Here is a 27,679-nt window from a genome sequence, read left to right on the forward strand (position 1 = left end):
ACATCTTAGTTTGGGCATTAGCCTCTCACTGAGTTTGGGGCAGAGAAGAGAAGGATGTGCCAAGTCAAGTTTGGCTCATTAAGCCTCCCTGTTGGTGACTAGTTGCTCTTCTGTCAAAATACAGTTGGAGGAAGCGGGGGAGACAGTTCTTCCAGTTTTGAGGGGTTCCAGCAACATTTTTATTTTCCTTGAAAGTATTTTGTCCTCAATTTCTCTGTGAAAAGCCCACACAGACATCATAGGATGCTCTGAAGCATCTTTAAATGTATCAAGCTTTAAAAAAGCAGAGGAGAAAGAAAGTGATGTAGATTTTTTTTTTTTTTTTATTCTTCTGTTTTGTTGGAAGATAATATTGGGTCAGTCATTGCTCAAAGTATTGTGAAAACAAGTATTGAAAAGCTAGATAAGGCATTACATGCAATCGAATTTAAAAAAAAAAAATCAGGGTATAGAATGAAAGAATTAATATACCTAGACAGCTTTATTTGGGTCTGCTTTTTGTTTACCTCTCTCCTGTTTTATATTAGGGGCTGTAATGCAGTTGCTGTCTGCAGTGGGGTGTTACAGGTGTTGAACTGGTGAAGGTGCATAGAGGCTAACACCCGTGTCTTGTGTTTGCCCCATGCTTGCAGCAGAGCTATTCTAGCAGAAGTGCTCATGCCCACATCCCAAGGCAGACCGATCTGCTTTCCCCTGGGAATCACAGGAGTTGCTTTGGTGAGTTATTACAGCCATTTTGGACAACTTGGCGTGATGGCTCTGTTGTGTGGTGATTTTTTTTTTTTTTTTTTTTTTAATAGTGATCTCCAAAGAGATTATTTTTAATGAATGTGTCCCTTTTTTTCTTACTCAGAGCATAAAAATGGCTCAAGGGCTCATATTCTTTCCCTGTCTCCCTTGCTGGCCCCTCCTCAAACAACAAAAGAAAGACAGCTTTCTTTCTTTCTTTCTTTTTTTTTTTTTTTTAAGTTGGAGTTAGCAACGATGTCAATTTTGGGATTTTTGAATTTTCCCATTAGGGTGGGTGTTTTTTTTTTTTTTTGATCTGTTTTTTTGTTTGAAATTTTTTTTTGTGTGTGTGGAGAGAAGTCTGGGGATCTCTGGATCTCACTGCACTGTTGTGAACTCTTAACACCTTAATTGAAGGGGTGGAGATGCTGAATCACTAACAAAGACCTCCTTTATCCAAAATGTTAATCAATCATTGACGTTAAATAAGTGTGAACAAAACCAAACAAAAAAAAACCCACCCGAAACAAGTTTTTGTCTAAGCCCCCCCTCCCATTCAGCTGCTCATCTTTGGTCAGGTTAACATTAGAGATTCTGTTGGGGATGTATTTTTTGTGTGTGTGTATGTACTTGGTTTTGGCAACATTTGGTAAAAGTTCTGTTGCTGACTTCCCAGTATAGTTTTCCCAATACAGATTATTTAGCTCGTAGATGCAATAAAGATGTTTTGGGAGAAGCTATGGTCTACTCTGGTGTGAGGGAAGTAGTTAGACTATCACAGTACTGTTGTAACCATCTTTTTTTGTGGGCTAGGGGTGTGCATATAGGTGTCTTTTTAGGTTTTTGTGGTTTTGCAGAGGTGTTTTGCTTTCCTCTGTTGTGATCAGTTAATTTCTTTATTGGTCGACATAGTTTTCTAAACTGGGCAGGACCTGAATTTTAATGTGCGATAAAATAAATAGGTTTCTGTTCATGCAACCAAAAACTTTGTAGATCTCTTCTGTATATTATGAATACAAAGGGTGTGGACTCTTTCTTCCCTGAGCTTCCTCTGCTCCCTCCCCCCATCTTGCATTTCATCTTTACAGTTCGTGTACTTGGATTGTTTTCAGTTAGGGTTAGTCCAGAGCCAGAGAATCTACATTTGTCACTAAATATCCAAATACAGACACGAAGGCAACTGTAAGCCACAAGGCTAAAATATTAATATACAAAAGCTTTTCTGAGCAGTTTATATGTTTGAAGTGGAATCGAGTACCTTTGATCCATATGTGCTAGCTATTCAAAGGCTTGCTACTCTGCAATATGTTGACTTCCTATACCTATTTCTACATGTTTCTTTTTATTTTTTTTTTTTTCTCTTGAGTTTCTGACATGCTGTGTCAGTTCTGTTGCCTTACCAACTGTGCTTATGGCTTAGGAATTTTGTTGGTCTTTTATAATTTCAATTTAAAAAAAAACCCCACAACTTTATCCTGTGGAGCAATTTACACTCAAGCGAGTATTCAAACTAATTCACATCTTAAATGTCAGCTGCGTTACCTGGCAGGGTTTGATCTCTTCCCCTTTCTAGAAGTTTACCAGAATTTCTTCAGAGCATTGCAGGCAGCCTTCATAAAATCCTTCTATCTAGTTTATGTGGCCTTGGACTTCACAGAAATCTCTGTGCCTTAGTAAGGTCTGTGGTCTGTTTACATAGATATGAAGTCCTTTAACCCAGCAAGATTTGCTGTGGGCTTGGATTTCCTGCTTACAAGCTCTGCTGGAGTCACTCTAGTCTTCCTGCTGGCCAAATGAAGGTGTTAATTCAGGTTTTCAGAGTAATTTGTGAATGGAAGGTTATTTTGTTGGAGAATTTTTGTCTGAGCACTGCTCTGCCTATTGTATTTTAAACAGCTTTCCCCTCCCCGCCCCTTACCTTTACTATCTGTTAAGTTTTTTTTTTTCTATTTTAAAAATTTAGTAATTTTGAAGCTGGACTTTTTTTGTGATGGGGACTATACAAGTGCAGAGGAACACAAACCTTATATATTATTAGGACTTCTGGATAATCTTGAAGAACTCGAGCTAAAAAAACCCATCTATTGGGGAATTTCTGAAGAGTTGTAAGACCACACGGTCCTAAATCTCATTAACTCAATAACAATAGCAAAACATAGGGTGATTTTTTTAATGTGTGTTGAATCCAAATGAACTGTTCCAGTGTTGACTTGAACCTGAGCATTATTCATATTTTTAAGAAAGTAGGATTGTTCTTCATGACTACACTCCTGCCTATAGGCCTGGCTGCCCTCTGTTCATATGCCTGTGAGCATTTATTTTGGTGCCAGGGCTGGTTTTGGAGGAATCCTCAGCACTTGCCTGTTTTGAGCCTGCATCACCCCTTTGTGTGTGCTGGTACTGCTGCTGGAGCAGCCCTGAACTGAAACGGACCAAGGAACTTATCTGGATTATAAGTAGCCTGACGAGAAAATGATTACACTTTGGCTGCATCAGTTTGCCAAACTTGTTCACTGTTGGGCCATGCAAACAGTTGTATGGGCACATCAGATAGTGTGGTGCAGGGCTGGAAGTAAATATTGGTAGCAGCAGTTTTGAAGCTGGCATTGCTGCCAAGAGGAATGCTCATCTAACTATACCCTGAAGAGTCTGCTCAGCTTGTAAAATGCTATTTACACCTATTTGTTACAGCTTCCCTTGCCTGAGAACAGTTCCTTCAGCTTACCTTGTTCTTTTTGCCAAAAACGTTTCTCATCTCTGAACATATATGCAATGTATAAAAAAGAGAAACCCTCTATAAGAAGCTTTAAACAGGGCAAAGAGTATGGTGGTTTAGCTATGGAGAAGTTTCTGCTGCTTCAAGACTGTGTGATGATACAGAACATGTAGTTCAAATTGATGATAGACTATCTAGTATGGTTGCAATTAAGCAGTGAAACTCACGCTGTGAGAATCATCAGGAGCAAGAATTCAACAAGAGTTAAAAAGGATCAGATGTCTGTAGGAAGATGAAGAATATTCAATTATCCTAATCAGTGACAGTAGAAATTTTGGAAGAGGTATTAAACCGCTGGTCTAAAAACCTTGATTTTTATTCTGTTCTAGCAGATGTGCTTCTATATTGGAAAAGGGAGGGAGGGAATAGCTTCTTGTGCATGGGTTTGCTGCGGGGTTCTTGCACACTTCTCTGGAAACTTCATTGGGACCAGCGTGTGAGATATGCCATTGAACTGCATAGGATTCTGATTGGATCCTGGTGACCCATCCTGAAATCTGGTCTGAGCTACCAAACTGTGGCTATTGCGAAGTGAACTGCTGCTACCTGACTTTTTGCATTTGATTTATTCCTACTTCTGTGGATTGCTCTTACCTGCTCTTTAGCAAAGTCAGATCTCAGTGCTTTTTGATCTACTTTGACAACACTTATTGAATTTGTTTTAAAGACTGTTATGAAATTGTAGTTTACAGTATCTGAAGAATGAATATTATGTCTTTAGAATAGATAGACATGCTCCAAGATCCACTTTTTTCAGACAGACTTAAAAGCAGTGGTGAGCTTTTCCTTGTTTGGCCTCTGAGAAGAAGCTTGTGGAACTGGGAAGGCACATGAAAAGTGGAACTGTAAGGGGGTTGGCTTGTTTGTTTTTAAAGCCTAGGCAGAATCAATGAAATAATTTTGAATGAAGGAAAATGGAAAGTATGCTTTACCAGTGACATTTCTTTCAACAAAGTGGGACTGAGAGGTGGTGGAGCAATGTCCTCTGAGAGTTCACTGAAAATTGGGTGCTGTAGTCTTGAACACAATTCCGAATTTAAGTGCCCCTTAGTAGTACAATCTATGGCAAAAATGAGTGTATGATATATGCAATAATTTAACTGCATATAGGATTGAGGGAGAGCTTGCTGCTTTCTGTATTGAGTTTAGAGTGATTGTGATTCAGGCATGGATACCCATACAGCTGCCTGCTCAACTCCTAGCATTTGCAACTACTCTGAGTTGGTGGTTCTGTTTTCATGGCTGTTCGACCGCTTAAGAAAGCAGTGCCACTGTATTCTTCCAACTTGGCTTTCTGGTGGGGCTGTCTGCATCATAGCAGAGCAAGGAAGCTTTAAATTGCTGACCCATCTTGTCACTGGTTGGTCTCCATGTGCCTATTGTTGTCCTCTCTGCCTTCTAAACCAAGGTTGCAGGTATCTGTTTTACCGTATCGGTAAGGCAGCTGGGGCCCATCGGCTCTTTTAAAACCAGGTTACGTTGGATTTGGTGGCAAACTTGAGAACAGAACCTGGCTCTTAATGCATCTGTGTTTTATCTGCTTGACCGTGTCACTTATGCTCTACAAATTGCTTTAAATCTGTGAGTCTGCTTGTGTATGTTGCTGGAAGCTATCTTTGCCACCTTTGCAGTGTGTATAGAATTCTGCAAAACCTGAAGGAAAATTCTGGTGTAGTGGTCACTGCTTAAAAACACTGGGTAAGATCAAGCAGCAGATCCCTTTCCAGGTTGCTCAGAGTTATGCTCTCTGCATTTTGCTAAGCTTTCTTCAGGTGCCTTGATATCGCTGTTCCACTGCCTGTGAAATGACAGTATTTTATCTATGTACCAATCTGTTTGAGGATTGATTAGAAATGTATTTGCAATGTAATATAAAACAAAGCTGTAGCCTGTCAAGGTGAGCAGCCACATGGAGAGTTTAGGCATCTTATGTATGGAGAAACTCTTCTTGGAACCTTTGCTAGTGGAATTGGAGTTTTCCACCACATTTTATGTGAATGTTTGAGAATAAAGAACTTCAGGCCAGAATGTCTTGACAGCTTGTTAACAAGAAAATGCTTTCTTCTGTCTCTAAAAAAAAAAAAATAAATATATATTAAAAAAAAATAACCTTCTTGTGGTTGGGGATAGAAAGTTGAAACTGTCAGGCAAATAGCCACCATCCAGCAGAAATGCTTCTGAATGTTCTTGTGAAAGCTAGCTTTGATTTGACAGTTATGAGTCTTTGAAAATAGCGCTCTGTTTATACAGCACAGTAAATACTTTGAAGTACGTTAGGCTTTGCTGTACATGTGTGGCTAACTAGAAGAATATTAAACGTGTACATCTTATGTTGAGTGAGGGAGGATCCCACAGAAATTGGAATTACATGCTCTTCATGCTTCTATAAGATCATGTCAAAGTAGTAGATTTGATAATAGACCTGATTATACAGTTGCTAATTTCTTGTCAAAATAACATTTTCACATGCAGTGTGTTGAGATCTTTTAGGTGACCTCATGTTATTTATCAAATGTCAGCTTTTCATCCCAGCAGCTTTGATATGATCATGTAGCAACGTGGAGTACAGTGTACATGCAGTCTTCACTTGCTGGAGTTCTTTGAAGTGCCTTACTCCTTGAGAAGAGTCATTGCTCTGTTGAAGATCCCACATAGAACGACTAAGAAACCAGCACACAGAAGCACTGCACTGTGTCACTGAAGGTCATCCTACATCTTAACTTGCCGAATGTGGGTCTAAAAGCAAAGAAATGAGAGGTTCAGTGCACCAGGAATTCATAGCCCTTGGCACAAACTTTACCCAGCAGTAGGCTTCATGGGATAGAGTAATTCTCTATCTCTGCCTCCACGGGAATGCCCGCTTGGCAGTGCTGAGCTCCCCAGGTGCGAGCTCCTGGTGCTGCAAAGCCGCAGGAGAGCTGGCGTAAGGGAGGAGAGCAGAGGGATGGCTGGTGGTGACAGTCCTGAACAAAAACCGGTCTTACGGACAGTGCTGGAAGGCAGCAGTGCTTATAGGAGCCTTGAAAATCTGCTCATTTGGGATGGTAGAGTGTGCAGACACCTATTAAGGTGGAGGTTAAAGCAAAGGAAGGTGTGCGGGTCGCTGCCAGCAATTCTGATGGGTGTCCTGTGTGATGTTCCCTTGCAGCATACTGGGGAATTACTGCTTGCTGTGGTGCTGGGTTTTCCTTGGAGGAGGTCTGTGCTGTACTGACCCCACTCAGCTGATGAAAACTGACAAGATTGCAGCCTGAGGAGTTATGCCTGAGGACTGTTTCTTATCTCTCATTCTGGAAGCCTAGAGAAGGGATGCTGAAATGAAAAGAAAAAGCGCTTTTTTTTTTCATGTTGAATTGATAGGTGGCTTATTTTTTCCAAGCCTTGTGCACATACAGTGTGGTGTTACTACATGTGGAAGAACAAACTGGTGTCTCCTTGTTCTTGTCTTCTCATCCATTATTTCCACGTTCCCCCTGCCTTTTTTCTTTTTTCCCTCCTCCTACTCCACAGATTAGTTTCTGAAGAATGGGCTGCTGGCAAGCTTGATACAGGTGTCTTTTACCTCTGGTTGTTCATAATGATGTCCCTGTTTACATTTTAGAAAAAATAAACCCAGAGAAGTAAGGGAAAAGAAATGACTTCTGGTTCTGAACACATTACCTACTTCCCAAAAAGCAGATGAGGCTTTGACAGAAGGCAAAGGTATGAGAGCAGCCTGTGGAAAGCTCTGGTGTTATCTACTGGACTCCTGTGTGTAATGCTGACTGATGCTGGGGCTGTTAACTGCTAACATGATATAGTAAGCTGCAGAAGCCTGTCATATATTAGGGAAATACTGTTTAAACATTTCTTGAAAAATCCCTTATTGCTAGAGCTTTTGATCTTTATCAGTGTTAACAATAGTAGGAACTCTAGAACAGACAGGCTGCACCTAAGGTAAGTGACGCTCCACATAAAGTACTTAAAACTCCGGTCGTAATGTACATAGACTGCTCCCAACATTGCTAACATAGGTGGAGCCGAACTGACGTTGGCAGCTGTGCTGGAGTACGCTGAAGCTGAGCTGAGGTCAGCATGACGTCATGGGGAGCTACGGGTTACGCAACCGCACGCCTAATGCCCTGGCAGCCGCCTGGCTGACCTGCACCGGGAAATGCCGCTGGTGCTGGTGAAGCTGAAATGGTGTGAATGGTGAGGGGAAGTGTTCGTAGCATCCCTGTACAGAAATGGATAGTTGTAGCTTAGGCTTTTAGGTTTTTTTTTTTAGGGTTTTTTTTTTAGCTTTTTTTTCTCCTAACTGATTTCTCGAACTGTGTCAGAATTTGCCAAGAGGTTGTTCTAGTCCCAAGTGGACCAAGTAGTTCAAGTGTTTGTGTTCTGCTCACCAGTGTCCATAAGTGGCTCCTCCATTACTCTGGGGAAGGAGTTGTGGAAAGAGTTGTACAAAATCAGAAACTGTCTAGTAAGCTGTTCATCCCCATTGTGTTAAAACACGCCAACGTGTTGTTAGAGGTGCTAAAAATAAAGTTTAATGGATGTGTAGTTGTCTTTTGACAAAAGGTGTTGGTGTTACAGCTCTTAAAAGTGATGGTTATGAGTGTAGTGAATAATGTGCCTGTTGCAAAATATTATTTTAAAACGACTGGTCTACCTAAAAAGCATAGTTACTTAAGCACCTTTTGCATCATGGCTACTATTGGTTATCTATGTGCTTGCCAGAAGGAGGAAGGAGTAGTTGGTACAGATACCATTGTCTGAAAACAGGGGATGGTTGCGTGAGAAGTGTCATGAACCACTTTATTCTTTGAGGCTTTGGGTTTGTATTGCACTTTGTCAGTGATTTACTTGGCTGCGCTTTTTAAGGATGGAGAGCAAAAGGCTGGACTTTCTGTGACTGTCCCTGTTTTGAATGGACTTGAGGAGAGACTGGTTCTTTGGGAAATGGCCACATGTGGTGATAGGAGCTGTGGGGGGAAGAGTGTGGGAAAAAAGTGTCTGCACTTGTCTTACTCAAGATATGTGGATTGACAGGCACAGGGAGGCTCAGTGGAGCTACATTTATATGACCGTGCATACTGAATTTGCGTGGAGGTGATTAAGTATATTGTTGTAGGTTCTGGGAGGTTTATGGTCCTAAGTTCTTAAAATTAGTCTGAGCTGCTTTAAGGAACTTCTCTTTGTTGTAATGGCAAAGAGTCTTGCCTGCTTTTTCCTTGTCAATGTGCCCATAGGTCATCAAGGTGTTAATTTTAAGTGAGCCTGTCTTTGCTCAGCCCCTTTCTCTGTGCTTCAAGGCATGGAGGTAGTTGTGGGCAATAATCTGCCTATGTTTTAGATGTTAACAGAGAGGTGCATACATACCACCTGTGCAAGAGGAGTTATTTTCTCTGTTGAAGTGAGTCTGGTAAAGATTGTGTAGTCTCCACGTTCTTGTTGCAAAATGAGTTTAGGTGACAAGTTCTCAGTTCTGCTGATTGTTCTGGTGCAACACCATGAGTGAAGAGGTAATGCTGTGCGGACTTGGGATTAGCAGTGATTTTTCTGGCATGCAGAATTCTTGGCTTTGGGAAACTGTGAGGACTTTGTATATGCCATCTTTTTTTTACTGCCAATACATAAATGTAGAAAAGTCCATACTGTTTCAGAATAGGTTAGAGCCATCTAGAAATTGGTGACTGGCTGTGAGTTGCTGCCTAATCAGCTTCGTATTAACAGGAGAGCTCTTGATATTGAGAAAGTAATTTATAAGTAAAGGACATTTGTGGCTTACTAGGGAATAACAGAACATGGTATTTTCCCCAAATAAGCGTCTGCTTTGAGTGAAGCATAGTCTGTGTACCAGATGAGGTGCCCCTGGTGCTAGTGGTCACTGCCTTTCTGGCAGATGGAACCCATGAACGAATCAGCTGAAAGTCTACCATGTGGTAGCTGTGTAGTTTGATTAAAGGATGAGGTCTGCAAACCCTGCTACGGAAAGAGCCAGGACAGTAGGTAGTCAGGCCATCTGCTGACAACTTGCTTGTACAAGCAGGGATGTATCATGTCCAGATGACATGCATATTGATACTGTGTCTAGCCTCAGCAATTCTTTAGGTACCTGATGTATTTTCTGCCCTTGTTTAAGGAAAAGGGCAGAGGGACCTGGCAGGAGAAGGATGTAAGTATATTTGAAAAACCAACTTAAGCCTCTCCGTGCCTGTGCCATCCGTCACTGCTGCCTCCTTTGTGCCAACACCAGTGAGCATGTGGCCACCTGGTTTGCTGGAACAGGAAGCTTGTCCGCTGAAAATTAATCGTATCTGGGGTTAGTTTTCATCTGGGTCACAAGTGCTAGCAGTGGCTGGGAGGGATAGAATTGGATAGACTTAGGCTGGTTGAAGTTGATTTCTTGGGTCCAGCACACACCTGGTGCACAGCAGGTAAGGCAGCATTTTTGACAAACCTATTTGAATGTTGGTGGGTCCAATACTAGTTGTATTACAAGCACATGCTTTATGCATTTGTGGGAAAGGATGAGGAAGGCAGCTTTTGCTAAGAAGTAGGGGCAGATTTGAAGATGTAATTAAAAAGCCCTTGGTAGGGGCCATTATATAGAAGCTGGGACTGGTTCAAGGGATTTAAGATGTCCTCTGTCCCTGTATCCTTGAATGTCATGAGGAGATGCGTGTGGTGTAGAATACTCGTGTCAATTTATCTATTTGCTTTTACTTTTATATGTTCTTAAGGGAGTCTAATGGTTCAATGAAAGCATCGAATAACACTTCTTGTGTCCTCCTTATTTTCCAGTTGCACGCTGTATCAATGAGGTGTATAATCAAGTACTTTATTAAACAGCAGCTTGTTAAAAAGTAACATGCAGTTCAGCTGCAACTGTGCAGAATAAGCAAATGCTTCACAAAACTGGTGAGTGCAGAACGTGGTGAAAACCAGTGGTAGCTCTTGGGGGTGTCTTGGGTGTTGTGGAATCACCTTTTGCCAGTGCAGATATTCTGCCTCTTACGTGGTTGAATTGAGGGGTCAGAGAAATAGGCTGTGCCCTTCCCAGTAAAATTGCACTGGAGGAGCGCGTCGATTGATTCATCGCCGTGCCCCACCTCCCTGGTGACAGGAGGAATCCACTAGTGGATGCACACGCAGAGGTTTGCCTCGCGGTGACTGCCAGGACGAGCGATGGCTCCAACAGCTCCTGCTGCTGCTGTGCTTGGTCCCTCCTGGAGCCACTGCCCTTCCCGAAGCCATCTCTTACTCCACTGTTCTTACTCCATCTCTTCTTTCTCTCTCACTCCTCTATAACAGCTACAATTTAGGGTGCTGGCTCAGCTTGCGTTCAAAGTCGTCATTTGTTTTCTGTAGCAGATCTAGCCTTTTTTTCTTTTTCCGTGCTGATCTGGGGCTCTTACCACCCTCAGTCCAGCACAGACTGACAGTCTCAGAAAGGCCGTGGGAAAAAAAATGAAGTGTGCTCTTTCTTGTACACAGAGAAAGAGGTTTCTTGCCTTTAATGCTTCGTGTCACAGTAAGGCCACAAGTTGGATACTTTTATCTACTTGGTATGCCTTTATTTCATCTCTCCACATTATCCTTCTCAAAGAGGGAGAAAAGACTGAAGTGAGGTAGTGATAACTGCAGCTGTTCCTGCTGAAGCAGCCGTAATTCCGTACACCTCCAAGTACCTGACCACTTGTTACTATCAAGCTTCCACAATTTAAGGGCATAAAGGATGAATGAACTAGTTTGGATGTGAGTTTTTTTTTTTTCCCTCTTCTGTTTGCAGTACAATAACATGCTGGCTAGTTCATAGAGGTACAGGGGTGGTTCATAAATAAGTTACCAAAAGGTAAGCTAAGATGTGCATTTGTTTCTTGTTAGTTACTCTGTGGTAGCTGCTGGTGTACATGCTCTTGCCCTTTTGCTCTTAAATTCACTGTGGAGCAAGCTGTCTTGTGCTGATTGTGGGCTAAGACTGTGCAGGTAAGCAGCGGAAATGGTAAACTGTGGGGGATGGAGTTGCATTGCAATAATTGTCTGGGCAGCCTTAGAGATGGGTCATGTCTGATCATTTGTGTCCCACTTGCAATCCTGGGATATGGTCTGTAGAGTTGCCCTGCTCTGGGGCTTGGCTAAGCTGAACTTTGGTGGTACAAGCAATAGAGCCCAGACTGTTGGCTGTGACAGATTCTCTTCATGCCAATGCGTGCTGGTGTTCACATGTTTTCCCTTTCAAGGGAAAAGGTGATTTCTGTCACTGCTTTGATAGAGGTGTGTCAGTATTGGCACTGTCATGGCTTAGCCTGTATTGTTTTGTTGGGTGGGGTGGGGGAAAGGGGAGAGGAGATATAACTGGGTAATTGGATTCAGGGATGATTGTGCTGCTGTGGTAGGTTTTACTGGATGAAGCAGCTTGTTGCGATAGGTGTTTGTTTCAGCTCCTGTCTGCAGGTGTGACTTGGCTAGATAAGGATGGTCTATCACGTTGATGATTTCATTGTTTGATTTGGCTGGACTGGGTGGAGAATGTAGCTGCATTGTTTGGGACTAGCTTTGTAGTTTGGTTTTGTTGAGGTGGATTACATGGCAGTGCATTGCTACATTATTAAGGTGAAGCTGCAGTAGATAATAGTTGGAGAATGTTGGAGAGAAGAGGATGTGCACAGAGTTTCACAATGAGTAACTAATTGAGCCTCGCAACAACTCCTGTGTTCCTGTTGGGAGATCTGGTCAGCAGAATGCATTGGGATTACACAGAAAACCTCTGGTAGTGATTTCAGTTTGTAGTCATTCTTTAGCTGGAAGGCTGTCTGTGCCGTGTAAATAACTGAGACGGCTCTGAGAAACCACCCTGGCAGTGTGAATGTTGTGTGAATTCATACTGTTCTTGCAGCCTCTCCAGTTTTCACAGTGGGTGAGGGAGAAGCTGGCAGGTAGCTGCTCTTTCTTTACTGACCTCAGGTTTACCATTAAGACATGCCTCAGAGTCTGCCTTTCCTTGTGTTACTGAACTTTCAGGCACCTAAACTTGCTTTAATATGTGTGAAGATTAATTGATGAGTGGTGGTCTCCATTACTGAAAGTGTGGCTGATGGGTTCTTGGGCCATGAACTCTTCTGGCTTTATAGGAAATAACTGCAGCACAACGTGGAGCTCATCCCTATACCTTGAGCAAACTTGCAGTGTGTCTTACTTGGGAAGGTTTGCAGTTGGATTCCCTTCTCCCCATAGCATAGCACAGTGATGTGAAGTGGGAGCTACCAAACAGTACATAGTCCTTCTTCCTTATGAAACCTGCCTGGTTTTCCCCTAGATGTGACTGACTGATTCCCTGGCTTCACCTCATGCTTGATGTTTTTATTTATATGTTGTCTGGCTGTGGAGGAGGTTATATATATGAAGCACAGGGGTTTGGCAGAAGTTGATGGGCTCACAGTGAGAGGAAGGTGAGCCTTTGAAGAGAAATGGGTGCAGAGAAGGAGAGGTTACACGTCCAAGCTTTGTGCCAGCTTCTCTAAGTACAGATGAGCTCATGGGAATCCAGGTAGCTCAAATGTGGGAGTGCTAAAGCAGGTCTGAGCTATTTCCCCTCCTTGTGCAGCATGCATCTTCAGACTCTTCCAGTCTCATGGTGGCTTTCTCAGTGCTGACAGATCTTGCCAGTCTGAACAGAGGCTTCCCCTTGTCAGTGGTTCAGAGCAAATTTTGATTCCTCCACTTCTGAGGTGGGATGTGTGGGAGGGACACACAGCTTGACTGTGCATTCTTGTTGGTGAAACTCTTCCTCTCTCTTCTTTTTTCCAGGTGATCTTTTCTTGTGAGACAAGTGGTTCACAACTTGTGACCTTCACAATGAGTACTGCCGTGTCGTGACACCAGGGGTCTTGGTAAGTAAACTACTTGCTGGAAAGGCAAGGACCTATCATATCTCCACAAACTTGGGTCCCTCTCTCTTGTCTCTGCAGTTGAGGTTTGAAGTAATTTTAATCCATCCAAATTGCTAGCTGTACCCAAGTGGGGTGAGGCTACTTTTCACCTGTTCTCACCTCCTCCTTTGAGCTTGCTGTGGTGCTGATGTGGTTACATGATCAACCAGATCAGGGGACTGATCCAGCTGAATAGAGATTTCTGCTATTTCCCTTGGTTTGGTTCCCATTCAGATCTTTCCCTGATCTGGTCGGGAGAGAAGTGCTGAGAATGAGTAGACAGTCGAACCGTCCCTTTTCCCTGCAGCCGTTGCCTAGCATACCGTATAGCAATCCTGAAAATACAGCTTTGGATGTAGCTTGCCAAAATGTCTTGAAAATTGGCCTGGCCATTCACTGTCAATGACTGTTCCTCTAATTTTAGAGCAACGATAAAGGCTTTGCTATGGGAGGCAGACTCCAGCTGCAAAAATACATTTCTCTAGAGCTTTCCATTATTGAACCGTAGATTCCCAGACATACATATGCTGGAAGCACATTTAGAAAAATCATGAGGCGTTCCATTTCACATTATAAAAGATGGTACATTCCCAGTGTGCAGAAATGAGAAGCGGAGGAAGTTGAGTTGCCGTTGTTCCACCAATGAATATATCGATGTATCCTTTAAAGCTCTCTCTGGTAAGAAGAAATTTAAACTGAGATGGGAAAATACAGTTCCCTTGAAGTGTGTATCAGTTCTAATAGTTAGAAGATACATGTAATAAAAAGTAGGGTTAAAAAAATTGAAGATGTTTCTTTTTTTTTTTTTTTTTTTTTTTTTGGTCCCCTGTGAAGTAGTTGAAAGTTTGATGTCAGAAATATGGTGCAGCCAGTGTGATCCTGGTTCTGTTCTTCAAGCTTTCTCATTGCACTGTGCAAGACTGGGAGTCTGAGAAAATTCTCATTTTATAATAAAAGGTAACATGATAATGCATAAATATCAGAAGTGGAAAAGCAGAGGATGAAACAACTAGAATACTTAAGTTCATCGCACAGGCATCTGCATCCTGCTTTTAGCATTGAGCTTTGCTCGCTTTAATGCTATTGTTCTGTTTTGCCTTTTTTTACCTGAAATGAACTATGTTTTCCATCACACCTTCACCTTAAGTGAGAACTCCAAAGTATCACTGAGCTCCATTGACTTTTCCTGAAAAGTGGAGTTGGGTGCTGTTGATAATGTTTGGTTTTGTTGTCCAAACAGACATAGGAGCTAAATTTGCATGCAGAGATGGTATAATTTAGATTCTTGTGAAGATGTTCTCTCTTTGATATATCTGTATAGCACCAGCTCCAATTACAGCGTGATCGTAGTAACAACAGGAATAGAGTAACTCCAACATTGTTCTCAAAATCAGTGGGATAATCAGGTGATAACTCCAGAGAGATGTGTGGATCCTGTGGAATGTGTGGCTCAGACTGGAGTTTGTGCAGTGGAGGTGAGAAGAGGGAGCAGAATGATTCCTCTGGCTCATGAAGGAGGTGTGTGGTAGAGAGAATTTTTGGAGGTAATGCAGAGTTCCATGGAACAACTACAGTGTGGAGCATGATCATGTTAAAGCACAGCAGTGCAAAGTCACTAAAAAGTGTAATGGCACAGCCTCACAACAAGATAAAATTGGGGAACTGGAAAACCATGGTGCTGAGTGCTACAAGTTACTGATAACTGTCCTTGGCCAGAGGTGACTATATAGTACCTGTGCTTTTTAGTCCTCTGCTGTCAGCATGTAAGCAAACCACTTTTTGTTTTCTAAATGCAATTTAAACAGTAGTTTCTTCGTAAAATTCAAGACACTCCCAGTCTGAGATTTGTTTTGTTTCATTTGATATACCCAGGAAGAAACTGCTTCTTTGGTGCTGAGAAGGAATACTAGGAATATTTACATTTGAATAATATTTAACTAGCAATGCTTAATACATTAACAATAAATCTTGGTTAGATTCTAAATTAAGTGGATTTGCATCTGAGTAGGTGAGATGAACAGGAGAGATTTTGTTGAAACATAAACAAGACAGAAATTTGTTCCAAAATAATGTAGCCCAAAGGACATAAACAATAATGTTCAATAGTTTCCTCATCCAGAAACGGTTTTATGTGCCTTATTGCCTGCGTCATGCATGTTGTTTCTTAGAAAGATGCTGAAAAAGTGCTTATTTGGGGGGGACTTTTTTTTTTAATTCTGAATAGTCTGTATAGTGTTGCTGAGTGAATTAAGCTGTAGTTCTCTAGTGATCTTTTGCTCTTTCTAGTAGATTAAATAAGTGGCTAATGTCTGGTATTTTCAGTTATCACAGCATAGCTGGTTACTTACAGGTGGTCAGGAAGACATTTTATTTTCCTCCCTTTGTGCAAACCTTAGCACACATTGAAGATACGTCTAGTTATATTGGACCAAGGAGACAGAAAAGATTTGAGCAGAGTCTATGTTCTTAAGAAATATCAGATTATGGCTATTCACAGGGGAATTCTGGATAGCTGAGTCATGTTGGGGATTTGACGTTTTGGCTTCCTACTGACTTGCTGTGAGGTGTCTTTGAGCTGAGCAGAGGTGTGGAATCAAAGCGTTCAGGTACGAGGTGCTTCCCTGTTTTGTTGACTCCAGAGTGATTTGTTTTGGATGAAGCGAAGATGGCCTCACTGCCTGCAGACCGAGTGGCCAGCCAGGGCTGCCTTCACTCTGAAATACACAGCTGTACTGAGCCATCTGAAAGTTCTTGTTCTTCTGCGTCCTCTCAGCAGTGGGGGAAAAATTACTGTGTACTGCTTTACACCAGCCATGTATGCTTGGAAAATTCCTCACTGGTTTTCTGTTCTCTTCTTGTGGGGTGGTTTTAAACAGTGTGCCCTGGAGATGCGAGACTTCCCCTGGGCAGCAGGAGGCACGCGTCTAGAGAATGCTGGAACTGCAGGAGGGGAGCGCCCAGTGCAAAACCAGAGAGGAGCCAAGAGAAAAAAGGCAAGCAGACAGCCAGCATTGAGAGAAGCGAGTGGCAGAACGTGCTTCGACGCTGCCTCTGGCAGCACACTCCCCAGAGGAACTTGACGAGAGCCCATCTGCGTGCGTGTGAGACTGTGAGCTCAGGATTTCTGTCAATGCATTCCAGTAACCCCAAAGTGAGGAACTCCCCGTCAGGCAACACACAGAGGTAAGGAAAAGAGCCTGTACTCACCCGCTCTGAATTGGTGCATGATGCTGTCTCTGCCCTGTTCCAGAATTATCCAGGGGCTGGTGCATGTGACTTGCTGGTCCTCCTTTGTGCTCCCATGGGACCTGCTGAGTACCTGGGCGCTGGCTGCACAGTGCTGATGAGCTGGGCTCAGGATGAGCTTAAGGCTCTACACATGTGAGATGCAGGTTCTCCATCCTTCATGCCCTCTTCCCTCCCATCAGGTGTCTGAATAGGCTGTAGGAGAGTAAACATGCTGATTCTCTTTTTTTTTTTTTTTTTTTTTTTTTTTTTTTTTTTTTTTTCCCCCCCCGCTCTTCTAATTATCTGTTTCCCCGAGGGGTAGTTGGGCAGCAGCAGGTCTCTCTGTCTATGCTTTCACCCAAAATGCTTCCTCCATATTATTGGCCTGAACAGCCTGGAGGATTGATCAGCTGTGCACTGAGATCCTCTGCATCATTCACCTGCCTGTGCAGCAGGTCAGCATCTCTCCTCCACTCATTTGGAAGAGGAAAAATATGAAAGTGAAGCAGTGTCCGGGGACTTGGAATAATATCATTGACAGTACTCTCGAGTTTGATTACTTACTCCTAGAGGTCATCTGGAGCTTAAGAGTAATTCAGTGGGAATGCTTCTGAGTCAGATGTCTGTCCAAAGGAGGAAGCAGCTTGTATGGGTCCCACAGTGAGGATGCTAGTAGCACTGCTTGTTGGAAGTGGTAGTGATCATGGGAAAACACAGTGCGGAAGATCTAATAGCAATGGAGTAACTGGAGAGTGAGGAGGAAGGGGTGGCTAATACATATGTAAAACCCAGAGGAACAAAATATTTTTAGGATGCAATTTGCTGAATGGACCAGGGGAGGAAAGACTCTGAATCTCCTTTGGCAAATTAAAGCAGCTTTGCCTGCCCCATTTTGCAGAAGTGTGCAGGGAGATGGTATCCTCCTCTTTCCTTATTCAGAGGCAGGTTGTAGCTGGTTTAATTGTTTTCACGGTCAGAGGTTTGTGTTTTCCTGGCAGCTTGCCCCAATGTATGATGAATGCTGCAGTAATGCTGGGTTTTCCTTGTGCTCCCTGTAGAACTGGATAGAGAGGTAAAAGGGAGGGGGTGGGGGGGGTCCTACTCTAGTCAGAGCTGCAGCATATAGTTGAGGTCCAGGAGATTGGTGAGGTGAACTTTATTGTGCCTTGTGTGTTTACTCGGAGCTGGTCTTCATGTGAGGTGCTTCTCTGTGCACATAGAAACCGTTGTCTTTATTGACAGAAGCCCTAGAGGTAGGTCCTCATGTGACAGCAATTCCTGGGATCTGACAGGTCTGTAGCTTGCCCTGGTGCCTTCTTGAGCAATGAGATCCCGTCTTGTATAATAACCCTTTCAGGGCATGTTCAAAAAAGCACCTGCATGGCTCTAAGCGTGCAGGCATTTTTTATTTGTCAGCAATTGCCTTAGCTTGCAAAGGTGGCAGTGGTTGTTTCTGCTTCTCTCTAATCTGTTCCTACAGGGTTGAATGAATCAGTGGTGTGGTTTGTCACATTTTTTGCTTTTTCTTTTTTTGCTCTGTCCCCAGTAGCCCCAAATCAAAGCAGGAGGTGATGGTCCGTCCCCCTACAGTGATGTCCCCATCTGGCAACCCCCAGCTGGATTCCAAATTTTCCAACCAGGGCAAACAAGGGGGCTCCACCAGCCAATCCCAGCCCTCTCCCTGTGACCCCAAAAGTGGAGGTCACCCCCCCAAAGTGCTCCCTGGCCCAGGTGGGAGCATGGGGCTGAAGAATGGGGCTGGAAATGGTGCCAAGGGGAAGGGGAAGAGAGAGAGGAGCATTTCGGCAGACTCCTTTGAACAGAGGGAAGCTGGGACTCCTAACGACGACCCTGAAATCAAAGGTATGTTTGCTAGAATTCGTGCGAAAGTGCAGGCAATTAGTCTGAGTCCTCTGTGAGATGGAGAATTGCTATGCAAGTGTTAGCAAAACATTTATTTGTCTGGGGTTCTGTAAGTTCCAGCCAATGAAGTATAAAGGTCTCGAGAGCAGGTGAGGAGGCGTTTTCATAGCTGGCATCCGTAAACGTCCCATTCACGCTCAGTTAAAGTGCAGACCTGACTCTAGTGGGAAAGTTCCTTTGTAGCTCTGAAACTCCCCTGGAGGATTTGAAAGTACAAATGCAACCTGTCGTTTTCCTTCTGGCCTTTGGCCTTTCAGGAACCGCTCTGTTGTAACTGGGTTTCGAACAATATGCAAGCATGTTTTGTCAACACAGATACATAACCCATAGCACCCTGACTGGTATCTCAAGCCAGAGAGTTGGAATTTCTGTGTTCTGTTCCTGGCTCTAACATTATGTCTGTGAGGCAGTGTGAAAACAGAGTAGATGTGCAGTTGTCTGTCTTTCCTTTGTTGTTCATTTGCTAGGTCACCTGGCTAAGGTGGCTGAAGGACAAAAAAGTAAAATTTTGCACCTTGTGTGCAGAGATATTTACATTTGTTCACTGTGGTGTATAGTTTTCCTGCTAATCTCTGTGGCCACTGGAAAATTCTAAAGGGATCAACTCTCAGAACTGTCACTTGGCTTGGAAAGGGACAAGTTGAGCTTTCTCCCAGCCGTGCCTGTAGGGTAGTGTGGCATTAGAGGGAAGATGCATGGTGTAATAGAGGAATTGCCTTTAGTGGTGCTTGAGAGAGAAGTGAGAAATTTCAGAGGAGGAAAAGCTCTGCTCAGCTTCCAGAAATGATTTCCAAAGAGCTCCCAAGGTATTGATTGCTCTCTTTCCTTATTTCTTCCCTTCCAGACTGCAATTCTGCTGATCATGTGAAGTCCCAGGATTCTCAGCACACACCACACTCCATGACTCCTTCAAATGCTTCAGCCCCAAGGTCTTCCACACCTTCCCATGGCCTGACTGCTTCTTTGGAGCCAGCAAGCGGGCAGAAGACTCCATCCAAAGTGGTTTACGTCTTTTCTACTGAGATGGCCAACAAGTAAGTAGGTAGATGCTTAAATGTCTTCAGGGAGCGGTGCTTGTATTTGTGCTCCCTTTTTAAGCATATCACAAGTGCATTTTCTCTGTCAAGTGTGTTCTTGTAGCAAAAAGTCATTACTTTGGGGATGCTGAAGAGGCTGGAGTGGAGAATGTCGCTACCTCTTGCCCTCTGAGAAGCGATTATTTATTCCTCCAAGGTGTGTTTTTTTTGGCAAATGCTGGTAGATATTGTTTTGCAATCCATGCAGTGAGTAGCAGCCAGGATGGCTTAAACTGACACGTGAACCCTGAATGCCGATGAGTTTGTAGATGTAAGCATTTTTCTTTTGCTACTCATCTAGAATGAAATATGTGTGGTTAAGTCTTTCTCCATTCTGCCAGCTGAAGGACAGAAGGGAGAGTGATTAAGAAAAATTGATTCTTGGCTTCAGCTGGATATGCGTGTCTGTCTGTCTTTTCAGGGCTGCAGAAGCTGTGCTGAAGGGACAGGTGGAAACCATCGTGTCCTTTCATATCCAGAACATCTCGAAGAGCAAGGCGGAACGAAGCACTGTACCCTTGGTAGGGAATATCTGCATGTGGGTGGGAAGGGAAATGGTAAATGTGCTCGTGTGTGTGTGTGATTCAGAGAGAAGGATGATTATCTACACTCTGAAATTAGTTTTAGGGTGGAAAAACACCATAAAGAGAGTTGTTGTCCTAGCCTTCTGCAAATAAATGTCTTGGATCGTCCAAAGAAGACCCTTGAGTCCTGCAATATTTGGGCGGTGTATTTCTGACCCGTTGCTTATGCAGAGCTAGCACAGAAGCAAGGGCTGCTCGCTGTAATGCTTGAACAAAATAGGTTTCTGCAAGGAGGCCACCCTCCCTTGCAGAGTGTGGGCTGGTGGGGTTGAGACAGGACATTTTGTTTGTACCTCTGTGGCGCGGCTATAAGATGAATGAGTGCCAGCGTGTGGCTTTCTCTTGCAGAACCCCCAGATCACTGCACTTCGGACTGAACCCAAGCCCCTGCCGCAGCCGCAGCCCCCTTCCACCCAGGACCAGAACCCTCCCCAGAATGCCAAAATGCAGCCGACTCCACCCTTGTCAGCGCCGGTATCCAAACCCACCGGCCCCACATGTCCTATAGATCAGGACAGTCCCAGCGTGGAAAGCAAAGTGATGTCTGTGGGCAGCCCTGCCAACTCTACCCCATTGCAGACAGAAGGGTTTGGGCAGAGTTCGACTCCCAATAACCGAGCAGTTAGCCCGGTTTCCCAAGGTAGCAATAGCTCTGCTGCAGACCCCAAAGGTCCTCCCCAGCAGGTGTCTGGTGGGGACCCATCCAGTTTGGGCGAGAACCCAGATGGACTGTCACAGGAGCAGCTGGAGCATCGGGAACGCTCGTTGCAGACCCTGAGAGACATACAGCGCATGCTCTTCCCTGATGAGAAGGAGTTTGCAGGAGGACAAAGTGGGGGGCCACCTCCAAATGCTGGAGTGCTGGATGGTCCCCAAAAGAAACCTGAAGGGCCGATACAGGCCATGATGGCTCAATCCCAAAGTTTAGGCAAAGGGTCAGGGTCTCGGACTGATGGAGGGGCTCCATTTGGCCCTCAAGGACACAGGGACATGCCCTTTTCCCCAGATGAAATTGGGCCACCACCAATGAACTCCCAGTCAGGACCCATAGGTCCAGACCACCTGGACCACATGACTCCTGAGCAGGTGGCCTGGCTCAAGCTACAGCAGGAGTTTTATGAGGAGAAGAGAAGGAAGCAAGAGCAGGTGGTTGTGCAGCAGTGTTCGCTGCAGGACATGATGGTCCATCAGCATGGGCCTCGTGGAGTGGTCCGAGGTCCTCCCCCTCCCTATCAGATGACCCCTGGGGAGGGCTGGGGACCTGGGGGTCCGGAGCCCTTCCCTGAAGGCATGAACATGTCGCACTCTCTGCCTCCCAGGGGCATGGCCCCTCATCCCAACATGCCTGGGAGCCAGATGCGCCTGCCTGGTTTTGCAGGAATGATGAACCCGGACATGGAGGGCCCCAGTGTCCCCAATCCTGCCTCCCGGCCTGGGCTTTCGGGAGTTAGTTGGCCAGATGACGTGCCAAAAATCCCAGATGGCCGAAACTTTCCTCCTGGCCAGGGTGTCTTCAGTGGCCCTGGCCGAGGGGAGCGGTTCCCCAATCCGCAGGGCCTGCCCGAAGAGCTCTATCAGCAGCAGCTGGCTGAGAAACAGATGGGCCTCCCTCCCGGCATGAACATGGAAGGCATCAGGCCCGGCATGGAGATGAACAGAATGATGCCCTCCCAGAGACACATGGAGCCCGGGAACAACCCCATCTTCCCTCGCATGCCGGTGGAAGGGCCGATGAGCCCCTCCAGGGGGGACTTCCCAAAAGGGATACCCCCACAAATGGGCTCTAACAGGGAGCTGGAGTTCGGGATGGGCCCTGGCAGCATGAAGGGGGACATGGGCATGAATGTTAGCATGGGCTCCAACCCGCCCCTGGTCCCTCAGAAGCTGAGGGAGGCAGGAGTCGGGCCAGAAGAGATGATGAAGCTGCGCCCTGGCGTCTCAGAGATGCTCTCCTCTCAGCAGAAAATGGTGCCGCTGCCGTTTGGGGAGCACCCGCAGCAGGAGTACGGCATGGGTCCCAGGCCTTTCCTTCCCATGTCTCAGGGCCCAGGAGTCGGTCTCCGAAATCTCAGAGAACAGATCGGGCCTGACCAAAGGACTAACAACCGGCTCAGCCACATGCCGCCACTACCTCTCAATCCTACCAGTAACCCCAACAGCCTCAGCACTGCTCCCCCCGCGCAGCGCAGCCTCGGCCGCAAGCCCTTGGATATCTCCACGGCGGGTCAGGTGCATTCGCCAGGAATCAACCCCCTGAAGTCCCCCACAATGCGCCAGGTCCAGTCTCCCATGATGGGGTCTCCCTCGGGGAACCTCAAGTCCCCTCAGACACCCTCCCAGCTGGCAGGAATGCTTGCGGGCCCCACTGCCGCAGCTGCCGCTGCCTCCATAAAGTCCCCCCCTGTCTTGGGGTCAGCTGCTGCTTCTCCTGTCCACCTCAAGTCTCCATCTCTTCCTGCACCTTCTCCTGGATGGACTTCGTCTCCAAAGCCTCCTTTGCAGAGCCCTGGGATACCCCCAAACCACAAGGCGTCTCTCACCATGTCTTCTCCAGCCATGCTGGGGAATGTGGAGTCAGGTGAGTGCTGCCCCTGCTAGCTGGATGTGGCTCTTCACCTTGGGTTACCCTGAGGTGTGCAGCGAGGGGAAGGTTTCTTGCAGGGTGGCAGAAAACAGGCAAGTGCTTTGCCCATTTGAGGGAGGCCGTGCCCAGGGTCTGGTGGGTGACTACGTGAGTAGAGCGCAAGCGCTTTTCTTCCTCCTGTTGTATTTGTGGTTTGTGTATTGAGATGAGGGCTGGTCACTCAGAGAACATGAAAGTGAAGGGGTGGGGTCAAGAGGTGTGAAAAGATGTGGAGTGTTGATAGGAGAAATCTCTCCTCAGAGGGATTTTTGGCCAGTTTGTCATAGCTCCTGGTGACCATAGCTTTGTGGAGAAGATCCTATTGATGTTGTGAAAACACTGAGGTAGAAGGCTACTACAAAGACAGTCACCTGTCTAGGTATGGTTAGTGCTTTCTAGGTTTACCACCACAGACAGGGAGTTGTGCTTGATGTTTGTTTAGGCTTTTTGATCATTTTGGAGAGAGCTAAACACCCTAGGTAGCATTTGGTAGCATGCTTGAGCTATGCTGTGCCTGGGACCTCGGGGTGCTGCTGGTGGCACTGCCCCATCTGCTCCTGCACGTCTGTGTGCCCCTGCCCGCTCCTTCCTACTCCCAAACCCTCCCAAAGCTCACCCTGAAGCGTGTTCATCCTTCTGTCCCTCCATCCAGGCTCTCAGTGCCACAGCCCTGGCTGTCCTGCCCAAAGGGTCTCCTGGCAGAGAGGAGGCTTGGCTGTGGGGCCCTCTGCTGCTACAACGGGTCATGGCATGGTGGCCAGGACGTGCCTGTGGTGGCAGGGAGGGCAACCTCTTTCTTGCTCACAGCAGCTGTGGGGGTTGCTGGCCAGGTGTCTCTGCTCAGGAAGGGAGCCTGGGTGGTAGTGTCTGTCCCGGTTGCTGAGGCTGTGCCCAGCGTGAGCCCAAGTGCCTACAAGTCTGAACTAAGTGCTCTCTAGTCCGTTCCTAATGTTGTGCTTAACAAATGTTTTTATGTGCAGCTCTTCCAAAGCATAAATGTTTCGGTATTGCAGGAATTTTATATTCTCTGTTCTCCTTTCTTTTTCTTTTTTCTCTGGGGGAAACTGAGGAATGTGCAGTGAATTTTCAGTGGTAGTACAACTTTGATTTAGGATCTTTCCTTAATGTGGTCTGGATGGCATGAAATTTATGGGTGAAGAACAAAGGATGCTGGAAGTGCAGTTAACTTATTTGTAGTTTTGGGAGAGCAAAGGATGACGTTAAGCTAATAGATGCAGAGAACACTTCTTTAACTGGAATGAGCAATAAATACATGTATATAAAACCTGAAATGAAACACAAACAGAGAGATTTACTTGTAATTGCTGCAGCAGCCTTGTCAGAAATTTGCTTGCATTGCTTGGCATAATATTTGCTATGGCTTTCGTTGTACTGGCTATGTCTCTTGTGCTTGTTTGTTGCTTCCTAAACAAAAAAGGAAAGGAGTTATAGTTGATGTTTGGTGGGTGCAGGCATAGTTAATTAACTACAGGTTTTTATGGCTAGACCTGGTACCTAAATCTGTCTTCAGTGTATGGCAGTTGGATTGTAGGATTTTCAGACTTACCTGATAATTCTTCTTGTGGATTTGTAGAGGGTCAAGATAGTTCCAGCAGAAGTGCAGAATCCAGGGTAACAAATGTTAGCCATCTTGACCGATAGGCTTGTTTTTCTGGTTACTTTTCACAACCATTGACTGCATTAGCCAGATGGTCTCTTACAATAAAAGAGATTTCTAGGAGGAAAGGGTGTGGTTTAAAGAAAAAATTACAAGAGGGGAAAAAAAAATATAAAATGTTTTTCTTTCTCCTTATTTTTTTGTTGTCCTAAGGTGGTCCACCTCCTTCGACAGTCAGCCAGTCTGCTCCTGTGACTCTTCCTGGAAATCTTCCCTCTAGCAGTCCTTACACAATGCCTCCAGAGCCGACCCTCTCCCAGAATCCCCTCTCCATTATGATGTCCAGGATGTCCAAATTTGCCATGCCCAGCTCTACACCGCTCTATCATGATGCCATCAAAACTGTGGCTAGCTCGGATGATGACTCCCCTCCAGCACGCTCCCCAAACTTGCCACCTATGAACAGCGTACCAGGTAAGAAACTTGAAGAAACCTAAGCCCAAGCTATCAGGCAATATGGTGAGTGTAATTTCTGTGGAAGCTTCATCAAATGAAGATGGTGAGAGGAAAAAGCCCAGGAGAATATATAGCTGTGGGCTGCTTTTGAGGAAGGCAGTTGCAATTTTCTGAAGCGGGGAGACAGAAATTCTCCTTGCAACTGGTTTCTCTGTCCAAAAAGTGTCTGTTCTTCAGAAAGTGTCTAATCTTGAAAACCCTTATGTATGGGAGAGATTTTTACTCAGGCAGACTGGAATTACTTGTGTGAGACAACCAGTTCCTGCTGATAGCTTAATGTTTGTGGCTACATATTTAATACCAAAGTAAGCTGTAGCCCCTCCGCCCAATTGAATTGACGTGGTTGAAAGAGAAGATGAGTGGATGTTTCATGAGAGTGGCAACTGGTAATGAATTCTTGATGAGTTTACCTGTAGCTTTGCTGTCTGTTTCACGCAGTAATGATCAGAGTGGCTCTGAGTATACCTGGGGAAGCTGGCTAATTGAATAAATTCACGATGATAGCTCATTAACCTCATTGATTGCTGCCTCCTAGTCATATGAGAGTTACTTGATTCATCACTTCTTGATTTTTGAAAGGAGATTCAGTCACCTCCCAGCGGACAAGTGTCCGTATGCTGGTAATCTGCCACAGACATGTTTATTACTGCCTGCGTCATCTGGACTGCCAGGGAAGTAGTAAAGGTATGGGTTGGATTGAGATTCTACTTACAGAGCAGGTTTTAGTCACTTTTTGATGGGGCAGTGGCAAGTTTAGGGAGGCTATTGTGCAGGTGGCATCTGTTTTCTGGTTAAAGTAACATTTTCCAGAGCTGCTATAGGTGCTTTTTACTAACTTTAATTTTTTTTTTTTTTTGAGTGCATGTGGATTTGATAACCATCCAGAAAGCTCTCTGATAGCTTCTTTGATTATTATTGGCTTTTATCTAAATGTGACTCTTTGTTTCTTCCCTAGGAATGGGCATTAATTCTCAGAATCCTCGAATTTCAGGTCCAAACCCAGTGGGTCCAATGCCAACCCTTAGCCCAATGGGAATGACCCAGCCTCTTTCCCATAACAACCAGATGCCCTCTCCAAATGCTATGGGACCCAATATACCTCCTCATGGGGTCCCCGTGGGACCTGGCCTGATGTCACACAATCCAATGATGGGGCACGGTTCCCAGGAGTCTCCAATGGTACCTCAAGGACGCCTGGGCTTCCCACAGGGGTTCCCTCCTGTACAGTCCCCTCCACAGCAGGTGCCATTTCCACACAACGGGCCCAGCGGTGGACAAGGCAACTTCCCAGCAGGAATGGGCTTCCACGGAGAAGGACCTCTGGGGCGTCCCACCAACCTGCCCCAAAGTTCGACAGATCCAGCACTTTGCAAGACTGGAGGCCCTGGCGGTCCAGACTCCTTCGCCGTTCTTGGGAACAACATGCCTTCGGTCTTCACTGATCCAGAGCTGCAGGAGGTGATCCGTCCTGGAGCCACGGGAATACCAGAGTTTGACCTGTCCAGGATTATTCCGTCGGAGAAGCCGAGCCAGACACTACAGTATTTCCCTCGTGGGGAGGTGCCGGGCCGCAAGCAGCCACAGGGCCCCGGGCCGGGGTTCTCCCACATGCAGGGGATGATAGGAGAGCAGACCCCGCGGATGGGACTAACGTTGCCCGGCATGGGTGGCCCCGGGCCCGTGGGGACTCCGGACATCCCTCTTGGGACGGCTCCGTCCATGCCGGGCCATAACCCGATGAGACCGCCTGCCTTCCTGCAGCAAGGCATGATGGGGCCGCACCACCGCATGATGTCACCAGCACAAACGGCCATGCCCGGCCAGCCCGCTCTCATGAGCAACCCCGTGGCCATGATCCCAGGCAAGGACCGAGCCCCTGCTGGGCTGTACAGCCACCCGGGCCCCGTAGGCTCGCCTGGTATGATGATGTCAATGCAGGGCATGGTGGGACCCCAACAAAACATCATGATTCCCCCCCAGATGAGGCCCCGAGGTATGGCTGCTGACGTTGGCATGGGAGGATTTAGCCAAGGCCCTGGAAACCCAGGGAACATGATGTTTTAAGCTGCTACCATAAGACTGGATATTCTGATCCTTGTCAAGATGAGATTCCAAGTCCTGAGGGCTTTTTTGGGAGCTTCAGGAGTACAGTTTGGCCATGCAATAGGTGAAAAGAGACCAGAGGACACTTTGGGAAATCTCGAATGTATGGAATTACCTGAAAAAAAAAATATTCATTTTAACAGGTTGTTTTTTTTTAAGATTTATTTTTTAAAAATTATTTTTGTGGACTTGGGTATCCCGTGACGGCACCTGCTTTGAGAACCTCTAGCTGTATTTTGAGAATTGCCATTTGTCACAAGTTGCACCATTCTCTGTATGTTTACGTCCTTTGGACTGGCTTCTCCCAGAACTCTCGGTTATTTTTGGGGTTTTTTGTGTACTGTACTATATTGTAAAAGGGATTTTAGCAGAGACTTTAGTCTTTGGGGTGAGAGGAGAATGGGATTCTAGGCTGTTTACTTTAGGTGGAGAATCCATCTTCAGAACTTCGGACTATTTTCCTTCAACTCCAATGTATAGAAAAACCAAACTACGACCTCAGAGCAGAGTATTAATGAAAAGCACAAAAAGGAACTTAAGTTCAGTGAGGGGAATCTTTTAAAAGAAATAAATAATAAGTTAAGGACAT

The 27,679-nt window shown here is 45.4% G+C and overlaps 1 protein-coding gene across 1 annotated transcript; it reads left to right on the forward strand.

Annotated features, from left to right (window-relative positions):
• Positions 1–16,549: 16,549 nt before the first annotated feature.
• Positions 16,550–27,462, forward strand: BCL9 (BCL9 transcription coactivator; the record flags this gene model as incomplete). The annotated part of the gene is made up of 7 exons (XM_080363727.1): positions 16,550–16,602; positions 18,194–18,510; positions 19,415–19,604; positions 20,068–20,167; positions 20,579–22,808; positions 24,685–24,945; positions 25,943–27,462. 7 exons carry the CDS (start codon positions 16,550–16,552, stop codon positions 27,049–27,051), a joined length of 4,260 nt encoding a protein of 1,419 aa, XP_080219853.1. The 3' UTR covers positions 27,052–27,462.
• Between the last annotated feature and the right edge of the window lie 217 nt (positions 27,463–27,679).

Source organism: Nesoenas mayeri (genome assembly GCF_963082525.1).
Source record: "Nesoenas mayeri genome assembly, chromosome: 1".
NCBI classification, from domain to species: domain Eukaryota; kingdom Metazoa; phylum Chordata; class Aves; order Columbiformes; family Columbidae; genus Nesoenas; species Nesoenas mayeri.